The 19,527-nt window shown below is 33.2% G+C and overlaps 2 protein-coding genes across 2 annotated transcripts; both read right to left on the bottom strand.

Moving 5' to 3' along the window:
* Positions 1-12,767: 12,767 nt before the first annotated feature.
* Positions 12,768-14,220, bottom strand: LOC123662927. Its single transcript, XM_045597726.1, has 3 exons — positions 14,011-14,220; positions 13,103-13,204; positions 12,768-12,908 (listed from the first exon to the last, which is right to left on the bottom strand). The coding sequence occupies exons 1-3, from the start codon at positions 14,218-14,220 to the stop codon at positions 12,768-12,770; spliced, it is 453 nt and encodes a 150-aa protein (XP_045453682.1).
* A 2,805-nt stretch (positions 14,221-17,025) lies between these two features.
* Positions 17,026-19,125, bottom strand: LOC123662818. The gene is made up of 4 exons (XM_045597642.1): positions 19,019-19,125; positions 18,390-18,444; positions 17,577-17,997; positions 17,026-17,167 (listed from the first exon to the last, which is right to left on the bottom strand). Exons 1-4 carry the CDS (start codon positions 19,123-19,125, stop codon positions 17,085-17,087), a joined length of 666 nt encoding a protein of 221 aa, XP_045453598.1. The 3' UTR covers positions 17,026-17,084.
* Positions 19,126-19,527: the final 402 nt, after the last annotated feature.

Below are 19,527 nucleotides of genomic sequence, written 5' to 3'. Positions count from 1 at the left end.
TATATCGTTAAAATCTTTTGGTGTACAATAGTGTATTATTATTATTATTAATACTTTACGAGTTATATCTCATAATACCTATTGACTTGACTATTTTTTCGTTGATCTAAGTTGTATCATATACCGCATAACTTTTCACTAGGTTTACCGATTTTGATGATTATTCTTTTAATCGAAAGCGGATGCATGGTTACATTGAAATTTGATTGAGATTTGAATACTTTCTGAGTAATCTTTGATAACGCGTACTTACTTGACTAATTTTTCGTGTACCTACACAATTATTCGACACAACACAGTGCGAGTAATGGACAGAAAAAGAACACGATCTTAAATTTTCAGATTTTGAGTCTTAGTTATTTAATTATTTTGTTTTATTTACTTAACTAGTGTTATGTTGAATCATAATAATCGTAAAGGGTAAACGGAAGTATTTCCATAACGAATAAAATAAATTTACATGTTTTTAACAACACTTCCGAAAAATGAGGAGGTTCGCGATTCTATTGTATTTTTTTTAAAGTATGTTACTTCAGAACTTTTGACTGGGTGAACCGATTTCGATAAAAAAAAAATTAATCGAAAGGTGCTGCGTGTCATTTGGTCTCATTTGAATTTATTTGAGATCTTACAACTACTTTTCGAACTATATCTAATAATGCGTTTTTACTTGACTATTTTTTCGTCGACCTACGTTGTATTATACCGCATAACTGTTTACTGGGTGTACCGATTTTGATGATTTTTAATTAATTCGAAAATTGATGTTTATCGTGTGGTCACGTTTAAATTTCCTCGAGATCTAATTACAAGTTTTTGAGTAATCTTTGATATCGCGTATTTACTTGACTTGTCGATGTAATTGAAGTCGTTTTTTTTTCATTTGCGAGAAAACAATTATTTCTGCAGTTACACTTGCTTAAAGGTTAATGTTTACGAGTCAGTACGCTTTAATGGGTTTTAAGGACGTGGTGTATTAACGATAAGCTAAATATTAAAAAGAGGTTCACAAAAAATTATTAACAAGCTTATAAGCACCTAATTTCTTTATGTATATAGGCAAGTTAGTGAGATTAGGTATTTGGCTTATATATGTAAATAAATAACACATGACCTTATATATATTTTTTACTAAGCCACTTTCAATAAATATTAAGTCATTTATTTCGCTCTGAAAATGCATTGTTGCTTTAGGATACGAGATACATGCATATGGAAAGATAATATAAATATTTATAAGCGAAAGAAGTACCGGACAACAGCTTATACATAGTAATTGTTCAATATTAGCTCTTCCTAAATATGACGCCATTTACTGAAAAAGTATTAAACTTCTACTGAATGATATGCGTTAAATCCTTGCAATTTGAGTCGTGAAATAAGTGGAAGATGTCAGTTAATGTTACACAGATATGTACTTATTCAGTATTAATGAGGCAACAATGTAATGACCGTGCTGCAATGGAATTAAAGTTTGACTCCGATTTTACCTCCATGTAGTTGTTCACTGTGATACCAAGACGACAACCACGGAGAAATTTGAGAATTAGGTACCTAGAGTGTACATTTCTATTAGAGCAAGTGGTTTCCGGGTTATTATTTAGGTCATCACAGTCCCATGTACAAATGTGGTATCACAAAAGCTACTCGTTCGTTGCTGATTTAAAGAGAAGAATCCATATATTCTGCGATCTTTTCGCACGTAGAAGGTACGGATAGGAACAAGTTAGTAGAGGATTCCGCCTCTCACTCAGTGTGCAAAACCACCGCCACTTAGTTACCATTTTATGTCGTACAAAGCCCACTCGCGTGAACAATGGCGTTCTATCCATCAATCACCTACTTCTTAAGTGGAATTTTGTTCACTCTTGCGTCACTTTTGTTGTCACATAAGGAGTGAGAGCGCGGTGCTGCAGATTGTTTAACATTATGTCTATATTTAGTGGTACAACTGTTGTACTGAATAATTTGGCGTTGCACATTAAAATCAAACGATATTGTTATTTATCATGCGATCTCTTAGCAAGATATAATTGTATTTATATATTGTGTTAACACTTTAATACAATGTACGTAAAGTGGAAAATAAACAATGAATAATAAATATTTTCTTCCAACCAACCAAGAACTGGTCATTTGAACGTTACCTAGTTATTCCAAATTATGGTTATAGACGCAGATAGAGACAATAGCGTCATCTATACAAATAAATAAAACTAGAGCGTCTGTTTGTAATATTAAAATAACCGCTTTTTATTAAATCCAAATGGATGGATAAACGGTACATAAATAACATTTTTTACAATTTTTTAACCGACTTCCAAAAAAGGAGGAGGTTCTCAATTCGACTGTATTTTTTTTTTTTTTTTTTTTTTTTTTTTTTTTTTTTTTTTTTTTTTTATGTATGTTACATCAGAACTTTTGCCCGTGTGGACCGATTTCGACAAATTTTGTTTTAATCGAAAGGTTTTGTGTGCCAATTGGTCCCATTTAAATTTATTTGAGATCTAACAACTACTTTTCGAGTTATATCTAATAATGCGTTTTTACTTGACGCTTTTTTCGTCGACCTACGTTGTATTATACCGCATAACTTTCTACTGGATGTACCAATTTTGATAATTCTTTTTTTGTTGGAAAGAGGATATCCATAGTTTGGTACCATAATAACAAAACTAGGATCTGATGATGGGATCCCAGAGAAATCGAGGGAAACTCTCGAAAATCCGCAATAACTTTCTACTGGATGTACCGATTTTGATAATTCTTTTTTTGTTGGAAAGGGGATATCTGTAGTTTGATACCATGATAAGGAAACCAGGATCTGATGATGGTATCCCAGAGAAATCGAAGGAAACTCTTGAAAATCCGCTATAACTTTTTACTGGGTGTACCGATTTTAATAATTTTTAATTTAATCGAAAGCTGATGTTTGTCATGTGGTCACATATAAATTTTATTGAGATCTGATAACTACTTTTTGAGTAATCTTTGATAACGCGTAGTTACTTGACTATTTTGTCGTCGATCTACGTTGTATTACTCGTCGATGTAATTGAAGTCGGTTTTTTTTTCGTTTGCGAGCAAACACAATTATGTCTGTCTGTCTGTCTGATTGTTCCGGCTAATCTCTGAAACGGCTGGACCGATTTTGACGGGACTTGCACTGGCAGAGAAAAAAAAAAGAACTTAGGCTACTTTTATTATAGAAATTTATTTATGTTATAGCTCTGCCAACTCCAAAATAACTTTTTTGTTGAATACCACGCGGACGAAGTCGCGAGCACAGCTAGTTATAATTTAAAATACTACCACAATACAAACAGTAGGTACTCTGTCCGCGTGTGGTACTCCACACAATTAAAAAAATGGCAGTAATAACGGTAGCATATTATTGTTACAACTATTATTTTGAATAGTTATTTAATTAACACTATTGCAGCATTCTTTAAAAATACCACTACTAGCTGACCCAGAAACAGGTTGCTGTAGTTCAGTAATAATAATTTAATAAAATATATGTAAATTGTTTATTAAAACGCGCCATCTATAATCTAGAAATAGAAATACGGCGCCATCTACCGGATATCTGTACAACTTATATACCAAACCACCATCTATTGGGATTTTATAGAACTAACCGATACATAATAAAGTCGTATAATAAACATTCAATTTGCAATAACAAATATTAAGATCGATAATTGAGATAAAAACTACTCCCTATGATATCTCCCATGTTGGACTAAATTATAGATGCTCACAAAATTTGATAAAAATTGGTTCAGTAGTTCCGGAGTTTATTGCCCACATACATTGTGACATGAAATTTATATATATATATATATAGTTATTTTTGGTAGAAATATTTAAAATGATCTAAAAATAAATACATAAAGTGACTGATACGTGAGTATTATTTGTAAAACCTTTAACCGACAGCAATATCGAGAGAACGGTTTCTTTTTTACAATAGAATTTGAGACAAGCGTCGATGAACTAGTCAGTACTAAAACTAAGCGCTACTTAGTATTGGCAAGGGAGTATGGAAGTAGAAAATTTTCTCTCGGAAGCTAATTTTATTATGACTATAATTTGTCATGCTTACTTTTCTCGATAAGCAAAAGCTTAAAGTAAATTATAGTTTTAAAGCTGTAGTGTTTTCTCATTATAGTATAAATTACACGGAGTTGAAAATAGTCTTTATTTGAATTGTATATCAAATATTAAACTTATTTTTGATCATACAATAAAATTTATTAGGTAGGTATGCAGGTATGTAACTGAGGTAGGGCACAGCAGGAATTCCCTGCTCAAAATATGGAGCAGCCCGACTGGGGAAGTACTTCGACCTTACAGAAGATCACAGCTAAATAATACTGTTTTCAAACAGTATTGTGTTCCTGTTCGTGAGTAAGGTGACCAGAGCTCCTGGGGGGGTTTGGGGATTGAGTCGGCAACGCGCTTGCGATGCTTCTGGTGTTGCAGGCGTCTGTAAGCTGCGGTAATCGCTTACCATCAGGTGAGCCGTATGCTTGTTTGCCGACCTAGTGATATAAAAAAAAAAAACAATTAGTCATGTCGCGTAATAGGATATGCAAAAGTTTAATCTCAACCGTCTTTGGTATCAATGTATTCGTATCACGCAAATTTTATAGGGAAAAGAGGAAAGAGCGGGTTATGTTACTTTCTCTGTTGTTAATCTTAAAGAGTCAAGGTAGAAATGTTAAGTACGCCGTTGGAATGCTAATACGAGGCGGATGTTTGTAGATCAGTAGGTATTATAAAGTAACAAGCGACACGCCCCGGCTTCGCACGGTTGCAAAAACTGTCAGTGTTCCTCTATTATATTATGCATATATTATACATATAAACCTTCCTCTACAATCACTCTATCTGTTAAAAAGCCGCATCAAAATCCGTTGCGTAGTTTTAAAGATTTAAGCATACATAGGGACAGAGAAAGCGACTTTGTTTTATACTATGTAGTGATTTGCGTATTTTATATGAATACTAGCTGACTCGGCAAACGTTGTCTTGCCGCTAAACGCTATTTAAAAATAGGGTTTGGTGGTAGAAGGGTGAAAATTTAGGTTTGTATGTATTTTTCAACGCCAAATCATAATAAAATTAAAAATAAATAATTTATCTAAAAATTAAAAAAAATTAGGTGTGGACTACCCTTAACATTTAGGGAGATGAAAAATAGATGTTGTTCGATTCTCAGACCTACCCAATACAAAATTTCACGAGAATTTTATATATTAGATATTCAAAATATTTGCTTTAAAGTCAGTTGACTTTATTTGTCATTTTGTTTTTGTTTTTGTTTTTGGAGTTTACTCTTTAAGAGACGATATAATGACCGTTATATGGAAAAAAGAAAGAAAGAAAGGAAATGAAATCGTGCTAAACAAGTAACGCTGGTGCTGGTAACTGGTGCCCTTTGACCCTAAGAGTAACATTTTTTTTAAATTGATCATGTATGAAGATATAGGTATAATAGTATACTAGCATTTATTGTACCGATACGAATAACTAACTACGATTTATGTCTTTATTTTAGAGTTTCATTATTTAAATGAATCATAGTTTGATTCATTTCGTATAACATTCTAGTTTTTGAAATATCATATAAATATCACTGTAACCTTTCTTAAGGAATAAACTCAAGTCGCGTGTCGAAGTTTTACACACACTTTATTTAATAATTATACTTTGATTCATTTAACATAATATACTAATTTTAAATAACACGTTAATCGTTCTTAACCTCGTAAGGCTCAACCTAAATTTAGCTACCTGTAAATTACGGCCCAACGTACTATAATTGGTTTAGATTAGTCGAAACCCAAGATTATAGGGTGCGTTTCCACTGACGCGGAGCTAAGTGGAGCGGAGACGAGCGGACCATGAATTGACCAATCATAATGTTCAAAATATTCACTCCCCATCAGTGGAAATAGTGTAAACGGAGCAGAGTAGAGCAGAACGACCTTTAAAGAAAATATATGAACATGCTTCTCGAGCGGAGTCGAGAAAACGGAACGCATGAAGCGGAAGGGAGTATAGTAGTGAGTATATAAAACTTAGTAAAACTATTTGAATCTGTCTCCGAAAAATGCCCTTTTATATTCGTAGCTATAAAAAAACTCCAATAAATGGCTACATAATTATATTCTATTTAAATAAGTTATAAAAAACTGTGACGTGCTGCGGAGTTTGGCATGCGGTGTCGACTTGTCGGTAAATATCAAAGGCGTTGAACCATTGAATTTATTTGTACACTTTGGCTTACATAAAATAACTTTATTCTATCGTCAAAAACAATAAACAAGATTAATTCTAGTGACATATATTAAAACTAAAGAACAAGAAAAGCATTTAAAAACTAAACAACTTAAGGATATAGACCCAATACCGGTCTATTTTATCAACGTGAACGCATTATGTAGGATTCCAGACTGGGGATGTGTAAATAAATAGTGTCTATGTGCTTGCAAGTTAGGCATCTAAATCAGTGTCAAGTTTTTGCAAAGAAACTCCGCTTAGGTTAGGTATATGTAGATGCCCGTACGTTCCTGTTAAGTACATGTGAAAGTCATATAATAGCACTAACCTGCATCGAGACTCATAAAATGTCATGACACAAATTGTGAATTACATTTATGTTTTTTATACTTTCGTTGTGTACTACAATACGTACACTTGTATATAAAGGGCATTTGCAGGACTTCTTTGAATAAATGATGTTTTTGGCGTGATAAGGTCTAATAAATCGATGAATGCCGGCTGCATACACGAAAAAGGATGACACATTGTCCCATTGCGCTCATTGTCCCGTTACGCTCAAGCATCGCATTGTACGCTTGCGCCGCATCTATCTCTCTTCCACTCTGGCTTTATGCGTCCGAGGAGATGTTTTGTTATGACGTTGACACGTTAAAGTATCGACCGTAAATCAACTTTACAGACAACCATTTTTTTTTACGAAAATCACACTTTTCTTACAAAAAAATACACATTAGAATCTCCAAGTAAAAATATCCTTTAAAGGTAAAGAAACTTCACATTAGTAAATTTTTATACACACATTTTATACGAAAAAGTATTAACAACTATACTTATGGTATTTTCTGATGCGGTCTTGATGAGTTTTCAAAACTTTTTTACCACGCTTTTATTAGCTTGGGTTGTATGTATGTATGTATGTATATATGTATGTATGTATATATGTATGTATGTATATATGTATGTATGTAAGTATGTAATGGAATCTTTGAGCATAATTTTCACCAATTTCCAGAAGTTTGATTAATTTGAAACTTTGCACACGTATCAAGGACCGATGACAATGCAATAATTCAATAACAGTTTCCCAATATCCGTATTAGGATCACCACGATTAATAAATTCTTTCGTGGATCCTCTGTAATAAGTAAGAGAGATAAAGCTAGCGCGCGATCTGCGCATGCCTGCAGTTTCGGAATTACTCCTTCACTCGGGCACTAGGCACAGCACAACGGAGGCAGAAACTTTGTCAGGCGGGTTGCATTTTTACCTTGTTTATTCCTTACTAGCTGTTTCCCTCCCGCTTCGCGTGGTGTAAGTTCGTGGCTTCGCTCCGCGCAGAATAGTTGTTCTTTTATTATTTATATAAATAATGGAAGTAAATAACATGTCTAAAATAAAAGTAGCAAAATCGAATTAAAAAATAAAAAATAAATTACAGTTAAAAAAAAAAAACTAAAAAACCACGCTTTTGTAGCTAATCGAACTAAAAAGTAGAAAATAATTTTTAATTACAAAGAATTTATATTACAGTAGTAGAAGATCAAACAATCAACCAATTAATAACTTCAAAATAAAATTATAATAAAATTTAAGTTATTAAGAGAATAATTCCATTCGGAGTAAAAAGTGTGGGGTGCTTAATATACTCGTATTAAATGTAACAATTATTCTAGTTGCAACTGTCAAAATATAGTAAAATGCACCCCACGTTAATAATTATGTTTATATATATATAATATTGTTTTATAATAATTGTGTTTACTCGCAAACGAAAAAAAAACTTCAATTACATTGACAAGTAATACAACGAAGGTAGACGAAAAACTAGTAAATATGCATTATTAGAGATAACTTAAAAAGTACTCGTGAGATCTTGATTGAACGTCAATGAGACCAAAAGACAAGCACCAGCTATTTATTAACAAGTACAAAAAAAAAAATCTAACCACTACTTCGAAGATTTATAAAACATGACTAGGTTTCACATGAAATATTTGTTTTACCTTGTCTGCAGTTCATATTATACATACTAGCTGTGCCCGCGATCGCGTGGAGCTTAAAAAAATATTGTTCAGTTCGCAGAACTACAAAATAAATAAATTTCTAAAATAAAAGTAGCTAAAGTTACTCTTTATTACATCAGCTATCTGCCAGTGAAAGTCCCGTCAAAATCGGTCCAGCCATTTCAGAGATTAGCCGGAACAAACAGACAGACAGACTGACAAAAATTGTAAAAAATGTTATTTTGTACCGTGTATACATCCATATGCATTGAGTAAAAAGCGGTTATTTTAATATTACAAGCAGACACTCCAATTTTATTTAATTATATAGATATATTTTTGATTATGTCATGATAAATGTCAAAGTCTTTGACATTATGGGTTACTGCTTCGCACATATATTGTCATACATACATTTCATTATAGATCGTTTTATATTAATGCCATTTACGCAATCAACGTCCCAAAAACATAAATAGGCCATGTCGATTATTTATTTACCCCATTTCGGAAAATCACGAAAGACGTATTTGGTTATTTATGTTTGAGAGTACTCCTACGAAGTTTCGAATCAAAATGTCTATTTAACATTTTTTCGCCATACAAATTTTGAAACATCATTTTACCCCTTTAAGGGTTGAATTTCGAAATATTATTCCTTATTCCTTGCATACATCATAAATGGAAACTTTGCCAAATTTCAGCTTTTTAGGTACAAGGGCTGGGCGTTGATGAGGACTTGTCTTTTTATATATAAAGATTATTGTTTTATTTGACTCCAGAGATGGGATAGATCTGTTACTAAAGTGATCGTAGACGAGCTTCACAGTCCAATACCTGCTTGTAAGACAAAATGAAGGAGCGCCTTTTAAATAAATATAGCAAACGTAAAATCTGTGACGAAACAAAATATTGTAGCGAATTTTTTGTAGGCGTCGTCAACCATTTGTATTAAAGTATTTTATTTTATTTTATTCTTCATTTTATATAACTAGGTCATAGTAGGGAACATATCCACCAACTTGCAGTGGAGTAGCGTGGTGAATTAAGCTCCAATCCTTGTCCCAAGTGAGAGAGAGAACGAAAGAGGTCTGTGCCCAGCTGTGGGATGATACAGACTGAATGAGATCGGCAAAAAAAAAAAACGTACGACTTACATGATGGTCTTACCGTAGCTTATAGACGTCTGTAACACCAGAAGCATAGCAAGCGCGTTATCCGACCCTATCCCCTACTCCCCCTACGAGCTCTGGCCACTTTACTCACCAACAGGAATAGAACACTGCTTGAAAACAGTATTATTTAGCTATGATCTTCTGTAAGGTCGAGGTCGAGGAAAGCTCAAGTCCGATCGTGCATGGAATATGCAGTCACTTGTGGGATGGCTCAGCTAAATATCAACTCGCCACACTGGACTCAGTGGAACCCAGAGCCAAGCGGCTAATCGGTAACGCCAGATTGGTGGAGTCTCTTCACACTCTGGCTCACCGAAAAAAAGTTGCCAGTCTAACGGTCTTTTACAGATTATACTTTGGAGAGTGTGCCCTGCAGCTGCACGAGCTCATACCCATCTCCTTTCTTCCACCGGACTTCTTGACGTACTGCAGGCTATCATCCCTACCCGATTAATATACTCTTCATACGTACAAAGTGCTTCGAATCATCCTTTTTAATGCGCACGGCCAAGGAGTGGAATTCCCTGCCGGCGACTGTATTTCCGAGTTCATACAACCCGAACATGCTTAAAGCGCGAGTGAACAGGCTTCTTCTGGGCGAGCTCGCTCCATCTTCGACTTCGTTTCTGCTCTAAAGCTAGACTGGGGGGAGCCCATTATATAATAACAAAAGGTGTACTACCCCAGTCGGGCTACCTCATATTTTTATTAGGAAGTTTCCTGATGTGCTACCTCAGTTAAAAATGTTTTTTTAAATTTTGGGGTTTGTGAGGAACAGGGTGTAAAGCTCGTCATCCACCATTGAAAAGGGTCCCACTGCCCCACGGTTGTTGTTGGGTTCTTGTATATATTTTATTCAATTGCTCGGATAACTTAATATCGTGACCCCAAACAAACTCATTGGCCCATATTTTCTGCCTAACAATTTGAACGGGGAAAACTATGAATTTTTTTTAAGATATCATTTATTAGATATTTTAGAAGATGTTTCTTTAAGATACATACAAGAGATGATATTTATGCACGACGGCTGTCCCGCTCACTTTAGCCGATCAGTGAGAGAATGGTTAGATCTGAAATTTCCCGATCGCTGGATCGGCCGAGGGGGCCCTATACCATGCCCAGCGAGTCCAGACCTCACTCCTATGGATTATTACGTTTGGGGTCACACGAAGAATATAGTGTATGATGTGTCACCTGTTTCGAAGACTGAAATATTGAAAATTCACATTATTAATGCTGCTGAACAAATCAGGCAAACTTTACGAACAAGTGTCTTAAAAAGCACTTTAAGGAAAAGAAAGCGCCTTTGTATTCGTAATGAAGGGTTCCACATTGAAAATGAATTGAAATAACATCATGTAAGTCTTCTTCTTCGTCGTTTCCTCATTGCTGAGGATCGTAACCACATATGATCTTCCACTGAACCGGGTCATGTAAATAAAGATAGTTAAAAAATTATAAAATTGATTTTTTATTTATTTTTCTTTGCTTGCAATTTATTTAATTTTGAGACTTTAGTTTTGAGTTTGACTATGGTTATTGTAGCTCGTTGGATAGCTTCGGATGTGAAGATATTTTTAAAATAATACGCAGATACACGTTGATAGATTTTTTTTTCAGTACGTCATATGTTTGTAAAACAAAGACATTAATTATTTTCCTCTTTTTAACTTTGGTGAGTCAAGGGTTGAAAATTCAATAAGTTATCGTTATGTTTGTTGTTTTTTATTATTATTTAGAATATTGTTTATCATTCTATGAAGTTTTTACGAATATTCGTCAATTAATTTATTTTAAATGCTCTTTAAAGTGATAGATTCGGGGGTTTTTCACCAATAATCGAATCTAAATATGATATTTAAAAAAATGTTTAGAATTTCCTAATGTGTGGGTAACACAAAAATAAAATCGTACAAATCAATAATAATAAAATTAAAAAAAAAAAATCTAAAATAGGTGAACATGGATTTTTATTAAATATTTTTCTGTAATTACCCATACCTATACATTCCTGACAACCCCTTAAAGTGATCGTGACATATTACAAGTAATCCTGTATAACAACGATTCTATACATTGATGGTAATCTCTACACTGACGCAAAAATCATTTATCTGTGCTTGATCCTGTCCGTATCGTTGCCGTGTATAATACAACCGAATGAGTGTTAATTTGTAATGGATACATATATCAAAAAATGGCTACCAGAATGGCTTACTTCACTGATCAACTTGAAGACGACGTCCTAATTTACTACGATTTAATTGGTCAGGGAGCAATAGCCAAGCTAAGTGAAATTATAGACTAACTTAACTCTTAATACGAATCTTATACAAATAAATATAATTAGAGTGTCTGTTTGTAATATTAAAATAACCGCTTTTTACTAAATGCATATGGATACACGACACATATATCAAAATAACATTTTTTTACAATTTTTGTCTGTCTGTCTGTTTGTTGCGGCTAGACTCCAAAACAGCTGGACTGATTTTGACGGGACTTTCACTGACAGATAGCTGATATAGTAAAGAGTAACTTAGGCTACTTTTATTTTAGAAATTTATTTATTTTATAACTCTGTGAACTGAACAATAACTTTTTGTTAAAGTCCACGCGGACGAAGTTGCGCGCACAGCTAGTAAGCTATAAACTAAAATATAGCTGTAGGTATGGAGTTTACACTTTGTACTGAAAATAAAAGTACTGTACGCTAAAATGTGATTTTATAAATCGAAATCCTTTTTTAATCATACAATATCATATATTTTGTGATAAGACTGCTTTTGTATGGTCATTAAGCTACAATCAATCACATTATCTAGATGTTATCTTATAACGTCATCATCTGGGATTGGATTACAAATATTTTTTTGGGTGTTATTAATAACAATTTTGTTGGTAGGCAATAATTTCTTATCATAATAAAAAATATCGCCTGCCAGTCATCGTGAACATTTAATATTTATAAAAATATAAAGGCTTTTACGTAAGATTTTTACTTTAGCCAAAGCAATATTTTTGAAAGTGCCAATTGCTTTATTTGTAAGTTTAAATGTCGATGCAAATCTGATAAAATATACCGGAACAGTTGTGGTTACACTTATATCAGTGTATATTAGCTTTTCAAACATTAGCACATTAACCATTAAAATAAAAAACGATAAAAAAAACGATACGATTGGTTAACCAGGATAAACATTAACAATTAATTAATAAGGATTAACATTAATAAAAAGATTTGTTATATTTACAAGTAAAAAAAGTGGTATTATTTATTTTATTTCATGTTTTAAGGCTTTCTACCAGTATTAGGACTAGGGTTGCGATAACATCTTAAGAGCAAGTGCATATCATAAAACGTCATATGATGGTAGGAAAAGTACTCTGGGTTTTGATAATACGAGCATTTGTTAGCTCCTCGACCGAGGACCTGAAATAGAGTTGACATTACATTTTTACAGCACGTCCTAATTATGAGAGAAACAATGGTAAAATAAATGTATTCTTGTGAGAGACGTTCAGTAAAAAAAAAGAAAATTGACGGTACAGGTGTTATAAATCATTCTATAGTGTTAGCATGTTATGAATCTATAATAAAAAAGCGTATTAAAGAAAAAATTATACTTCTCCAGCAGTGCATCTGAAGATACCCGTTGGTATATTCGGTATGGTTTCAAAATGCGGTGTAGCACTATCACATGGTAAATTATGTCCATATTTTCTGCACTAAAAATTAACATAAAGATTATTATTTCTTAAACCCATCATACCAAGATACCTTAAAATAGGCAGGGAATATCTCATGAACGCTTTCATAAAGCAGGACTTTCTGAAGGAATATAGTGCGTCTTTCTAGAGATTAATTAATTCACTCAGCCTTTCACCTGCCATTGACAGGTCTTCCTTAATAAAGAAGAATGGTCATAGGGTAATTCTAGAGAAGTGATCTAATGCTATTTATAAGAAATACTAAATTTACTATAGGTATTTTTTGTACTGTAACTGTTCGCTAAAGCTTGTAAATATGTCTTCTATTGCTGGGTAAAGGCTTCTTCTCCTATGATGAACATTGTATTGGAACTTAATCTAGTACGCTACATAAGTGCGATTTATTAGTTGGGCACATTGTACTAGAAATTAATTTATTGATGTTGAGTGCTTAAAAGCTTAATAATAAAAACGACCATCTAGTTTAGAAGTGCGCAAACCCGCAGCACCGTGGTAGGTGAAGCTGAAATCCCTCTCCGACATGGAAAATGTGTTTCTTGAAGAACTTAAAAGTATTACAATTAGTTCAGTAATTTTGAAAATGCACGAGTAGGTAGGTACTTTTGATTTAAATTTTTATCGAATATTAAATTTTTATGATAATTATAAAAATAATTAAATAAAGGTTCTAAAAAAATATTTAATAATTAAAATAATGAAGTAGTAATAAAAATATACATTAAAGGAAAATAACTTGATAAAACTCTTTTAGAGCAACTAATTCAATAAAATTGATAGTCACATAAGTTTGGATGGTTCCTTACATCGTACATTGTTGGCGTAGATGGGTCACACTCGCATGGATATGACCGACACACATCGCATGTTTTAGGATTAATATTTTTTGAGTTTGAATTTAAACTGTCAGTTTTGCTTGCATCACTTCCGTGGCTTCCACTTTCATATCGATTGAAATATTTTACCGTATCTCGGTATTTAGGGAGAATTGAAAACCAGGATCGAAATAATATCATATTTTTGTATAAAAATGTATTAATCAGAAAATAAAATACATAAGCTAAATTAAAAATTGACAGAGTATGTCAAAATCTGATATGACAATTATCTTAAATAAATAATGTTCTACAGATCTCTCCTCATCTACAATACAGAATTCGAAAAATATCTTACAATTAGTATGGCAACAACTGAAATATTCGAGTTAAGTGGAGGGTTCTAAGTTAATTCGACCATATGTTTGTCTGCTTACTGCTTGAAAATTGTATTTTATCAAATAATTTCTGATGTACAAATAGGGCTGCCATAAATATATTTAAAAAAAGTAAAAAATAAATATTAAAATTGTTTTATATCAAAGTACCTGTGACCTGTTACACGTTTTACATTTTATAGATTTACAAATCTATGTCATATTATTAATTGAGGACCTTGCATCAGAAGTCTAAATTTCTACGCCTTTGGGAAATAAATAAAAATCACTTTAAAAATTCAAAAGTAACACTGTCTCAAATTTTTTATGCAATAATAAAATGTTAGAATCGTTACGCTTTTTAATTATTTTTTTAAGATACGTCAGTCAGTAAGTTTTATAATTACTATCTACGAATTTTCAAAGTTTGGATTTGCCCCCTTTTGCGTCAAAATATCGAAAATGTGCTACTTTTTTCGATGGTTAATAAAACATATATACCGTACTAGTAATTTACTATTTTAAATATCAATCAGTACAGAAATTTAATGAGTTTATATTTATAGAAAACCAAAATAAACAAGTCCTTAACAAAAATTATTACAAAAGGTTCAGCCTGGCCATCATCGCCTTCAATAGAAATGTCATCATTCGGCCCAACGGTTTTGCTTTTAAGAACCTTGTAAAAATACAATTTATCTGATGTAACCTTGTTCTTCACTAATTTCATCACATTCTCGTATTTTACCTTTTTCAATAGCAACATTTTGGTTATACACCAGTTCCTGAGGTAGATAGATAGGTTGACGACATAAATGTTCCTCATTATGGATAGTACTTCAATAACGGCATTCCATCCTTACTATATTCAAAAATGCGTAATTGAGATATTTTAAAACAATTCTTCTCTGTATTTGTCATGACTTTTTTGAAAAAACCTTCGTAAAGTTTACTGAAGTTTTACTTCTACTCTAGTGGAACTCACGTCGTGGAAAACTTATGAGGGTCAACTTTGGAAATTTATTCTTTTGTAACACGATTTAGTCTCTTTTGAGATACATTCCACGCTGAGCTGCATAAGGTGCAGTGACTTTAGGGTCACGTTATTCTTTAGCAATATTATCTATACGTTTTTTTGATACACCATGAATAGATGGCTAGCTTTTTCTGCAAACCTGGACATTTCTAGTCCCTAATTTAATATATTATTTGTGCAAACATTTCTTCCATGTACCAGTTTTCGTTCTCTCTTTTAATTTTTTCAGTTTTGATTAAACCGCCTTAAGATACTAAATTAATTTTCTCTCTTCCTACTCAACGTAAACTTCCAAAAAATATTCTATTCCATTCTAAACGGCATCTTCTACTAAATCATACATCCTCCATTTTCTGTAATAGACGTTTGGGAAGTATTGGAGATTGCAGTGCGGGTCTTTTATTATTGCACACAATTATGTTCAGATTGAACCGGACAGGGGTATTGCTATTGTTTTTAATAGTAGGGGTATTTGACACACATATTGGACACGTCCAAGTAATCAAGCTCGCAAAACAAGTTCAAGGCTAGACATTTGTAATGAAAAGTCTTTTTTGTTGCTATCGCATTGAATAAACTTCTTTTTTGACCCAGGGGAAATCCGTAACAGATACCCACGGCCCGGGGGAGCCGCAAGTTGTGCCCATTCACAATGACTAAAACCCCTGGGATGTTCCCCCTCTCGCCTGGGACGGGACCACGGGGACACTGAGCACTAATTGAAGAAACTCCTCACTTTGGTCAGTCAACTAACAACCTCATTGCATTATTATTCTAAATATTAGTCAATAATTAATATTGCACGGTAATAAATGCGTACATATGTATCCGAGTAAAACAGTAGCACAATCCTGCCGCAGTTGCACGCTAATAAATTGCTCCCAGTTTGAAGACCTGTCAAGCGACACGTTGCTTATGCGCTATGTTCAAACGGCTGATATAAAATTTTAAGGCTTTCGTATGGTATATCCAAACAAATATGTGTTACGATTTACAGTTTTTTGCTGAAATAAGCCCTGATTTGAACACTAAGGATCTTGACTTCGTCAGTCAGCCTCGTAGATTTAAATGCTTAAACCACACGAGTTCTGCTTGTTAACTTCACAAAAACTGATTTTATAATTTTTACCCGGAGCAATTGACCAACCTAACTAGTTAACAATCTATTCCTAATGAAATGTTTGCAAATAGTTATTTGTTTTGCATTATAATTAAATAAACCTTAATTTTCGTTAACATTTTTTTAAATATTATAACAATAAAAATACAGGCATACCTAGTAATTTTCCATGCAGTACTTGTTTAAGGTGTAATTATGTGGTTTATATAATTATGTATACAAATACTTTTATAATGCTGTAAAATGCTTTTTAGTGAAATAAAAATGTTATCAACGGCCTAAAAATAGTATTTGTCACGTTTTGTTTGTAGAAAGAAAAGTACTGTCTAGTTGCGCTTTATTCCTAAATGTTATTATAATAAAGTATATATTCCAGTAAACACTACAAAATTCATTGTTATTTGTATGTATTAAGGTTCGCTAGTTGTAGAAAAGCTTCAACTCAAGTTATAGCGAAAAGTAAAAGTCATACGTACTTGGTAATTATTTATTTATTATTTTGTTGCAAATTATGTCTTAACCCGAAAGATAATTAGCATAGTTTCATCACTAATACAGGTAATCCTGCAGCCGCTGTAGTTGTGCCCAAAGAGTTCTCTTCACGGGTACAGCAACCTGTATAAAATTTATTTTATAGAATTTAGTATTACTATGTTTTGGTCGTTCCCGCCTTGATACGACCTGCCTGGTATTTTGGAGCTGCCGTTGCCAGTTATTAAATATCGATCAGGCTTATTGATAGGTATTTCAAAACAATCTGCTTTACATGGTAAGTCCCATAAGCAAGGCGACGGCGGCTTCCAGTGAACACAGCCCGGTCTATTACATGGCTCTTTGGAAATATCTTTCTTTTGTTGTTGAGTATATGATTTTTGATAACCCTGAGTAGACAATTCTTTGTTTTGTATGCGCTTGATAATCGTTTTCATTGATTTTTCGTCAATAAAATAAAGTGGGCTTTTAGTCGAAAAGTCTTTACAGCAATTATTATTTATTTGGTTGGAATAAGATAAAGGAAACTTACAACATTCTTTAGGTTTATTTGATGATACATCAGACGTCAACCCTTTAAGTTCACAAACTATAAACCTTTTGCCGCTACTCTGATGAAATTCTGAAGAATTTCCTGAAGAATTTCCTGAAGTGCCCCCTTGAGCACGGAGATGGTCAGCAAGAGGTGCAGGATCAGCAAGTCCTCGTGCACGTGCCAGTTGGCTTGGTGCGCATAAAGGATCTGGTAAAACTAAACACGTGGGTTCTCCACCACAACCGGTCCTGCGACAGTCGTGTTGGAGACCATTCCTCTTTATACAATGACAGCTATAATACATAATTCCTCCACGGAGTTCGCGGCTCTTTGTCCTCTTAAGCTGATTTTCTTTTGATCCTTTTTTTTCTGCATCATCATCCTCGGCTTTTGGAACTCCTTCCGTAGTTCTACTTTTCTGCAAAGTTCGTTATAATTAGTTTCATAAAAATTTTCCATGCCCGCCGTGAAAAAAATGTATATTACCCCATAACTGGTTATTCAACGACACAACGTCACCATTGAGAAATAAGGTCAAAATCACTGAAGCGTGTCACGTAGGTCTTCCCAGGAGGTGGACGGCGTACACACGGCGGACAGGGTGGTGGACACGGCTTTGGACAGCAAGGGCCCGCCCGACATAAATATCGGATCGACCCCTGCTGAAAGAACTGACAGTCCTGCAGTCCGTTACGCTTAAATGCCGACCGAGGCAAACACTGCAACTAATAATAATAATCTACTTTTAAATACCTACTATTTTAAACTTATATTAAAACTTCATAAAAATATTTTAATGTGAAAACGTACCGGTGGACCACAGTCTTCATATTTGTAACAAACCATGGGACCACAAGGAGAACACCTAGAAATATTAGAATGATAAAAATACGACCGTCTATTAAAATCTTAACATGAGTAATAAGATCTGAACTTACATGATTAAACTTTAAGCTCGGTGGTGTTGCAAAGAGAGTATAAAAAGTATTTTACTTATTTTTATGACTTTAATAAACAAAATGTTTTATATTCACTTGGAAATTTTTAAATATTTTTAAAATTTACTTGATAATTTTCTGTTCTGTTTACTAAATAGGTCTATTCATGGCGATATACAATAATTTTCTGATTCTCTATTCTGATTTTAAATCGGTAAGTGAAATCATATAAATTCCATGCTATTATTTCTCTACAAAAATGCCTGTAATATTTCTCCAAAAAGTTTTTAGTTCCAAATAATATTTTTTATGATTTGTCCAATTTTTTCAATTCATTTCTTTATTTAGTTTGATCTAGATTTTTTACAAATACTGCTCAATGCCTCTGCGTGTGGATTTTCACAGTGCTTGATACAGGCTTCGATTGCTGGACCGCATAATGGTGTTGGAAAAACCTGACATAATGGCGAAGTCTGGCAACCACTTCTTCTGCAATCGTACTGCAATCCGTTTCTACGGAGACAATAGCAGTCTGTGTAAAGTATGCCGCCACGTAATTCACGGCTTTGGCAATTTCTTAAAGGGGCGCAAGGCTTACATCGAACCATTTTAATAATAAATAGTAGTATTTATTAAATTTAATATTACTAAATATGATGAAATTAAGTACTTGTTAATTTTTTGACGAAAAACTTTATTTAATTTTATCCACCTAAAATTTTCACATATTTTCAGTGAAACACTTTTATAAATGTAATAATCGTAAATCGAGAGGGTATCGATTGTTTATATTTAATTGTGTTTATTAAAAATATATTAATCTAGGAGGCCCCAAAACCTTATGTTATATATCACCAGTATTATTTTATTTGATATTTCTTTAGTTCCAACATTTAAATATAACAATATATCTAATAATTGTGTTCGCTCACAAACGAAAAAAACTGACTTAAATTACATCGACATGTTCTCCTTGCATTAAAACAATATTCATAAAAATCGGTAAACCC

Source organism: Melitaea cinxia, chromosome 1 (assembly GCF_905220565.1).
Source record: "Melitaea cinxia chromosome 1, ilMelCinx1.1, whole genome shotgun sequence".
NCBI lineage: Eukaryota > Metazoa > Arthropoda > Insecta > Lepidoptera > Nymphalidae > Melitaea > Melitaea cinxia.
Note: the sequence above shows the minus strand (reverse complement) of the source record. Positions and strands in the feature narration are given on the sequence as shown.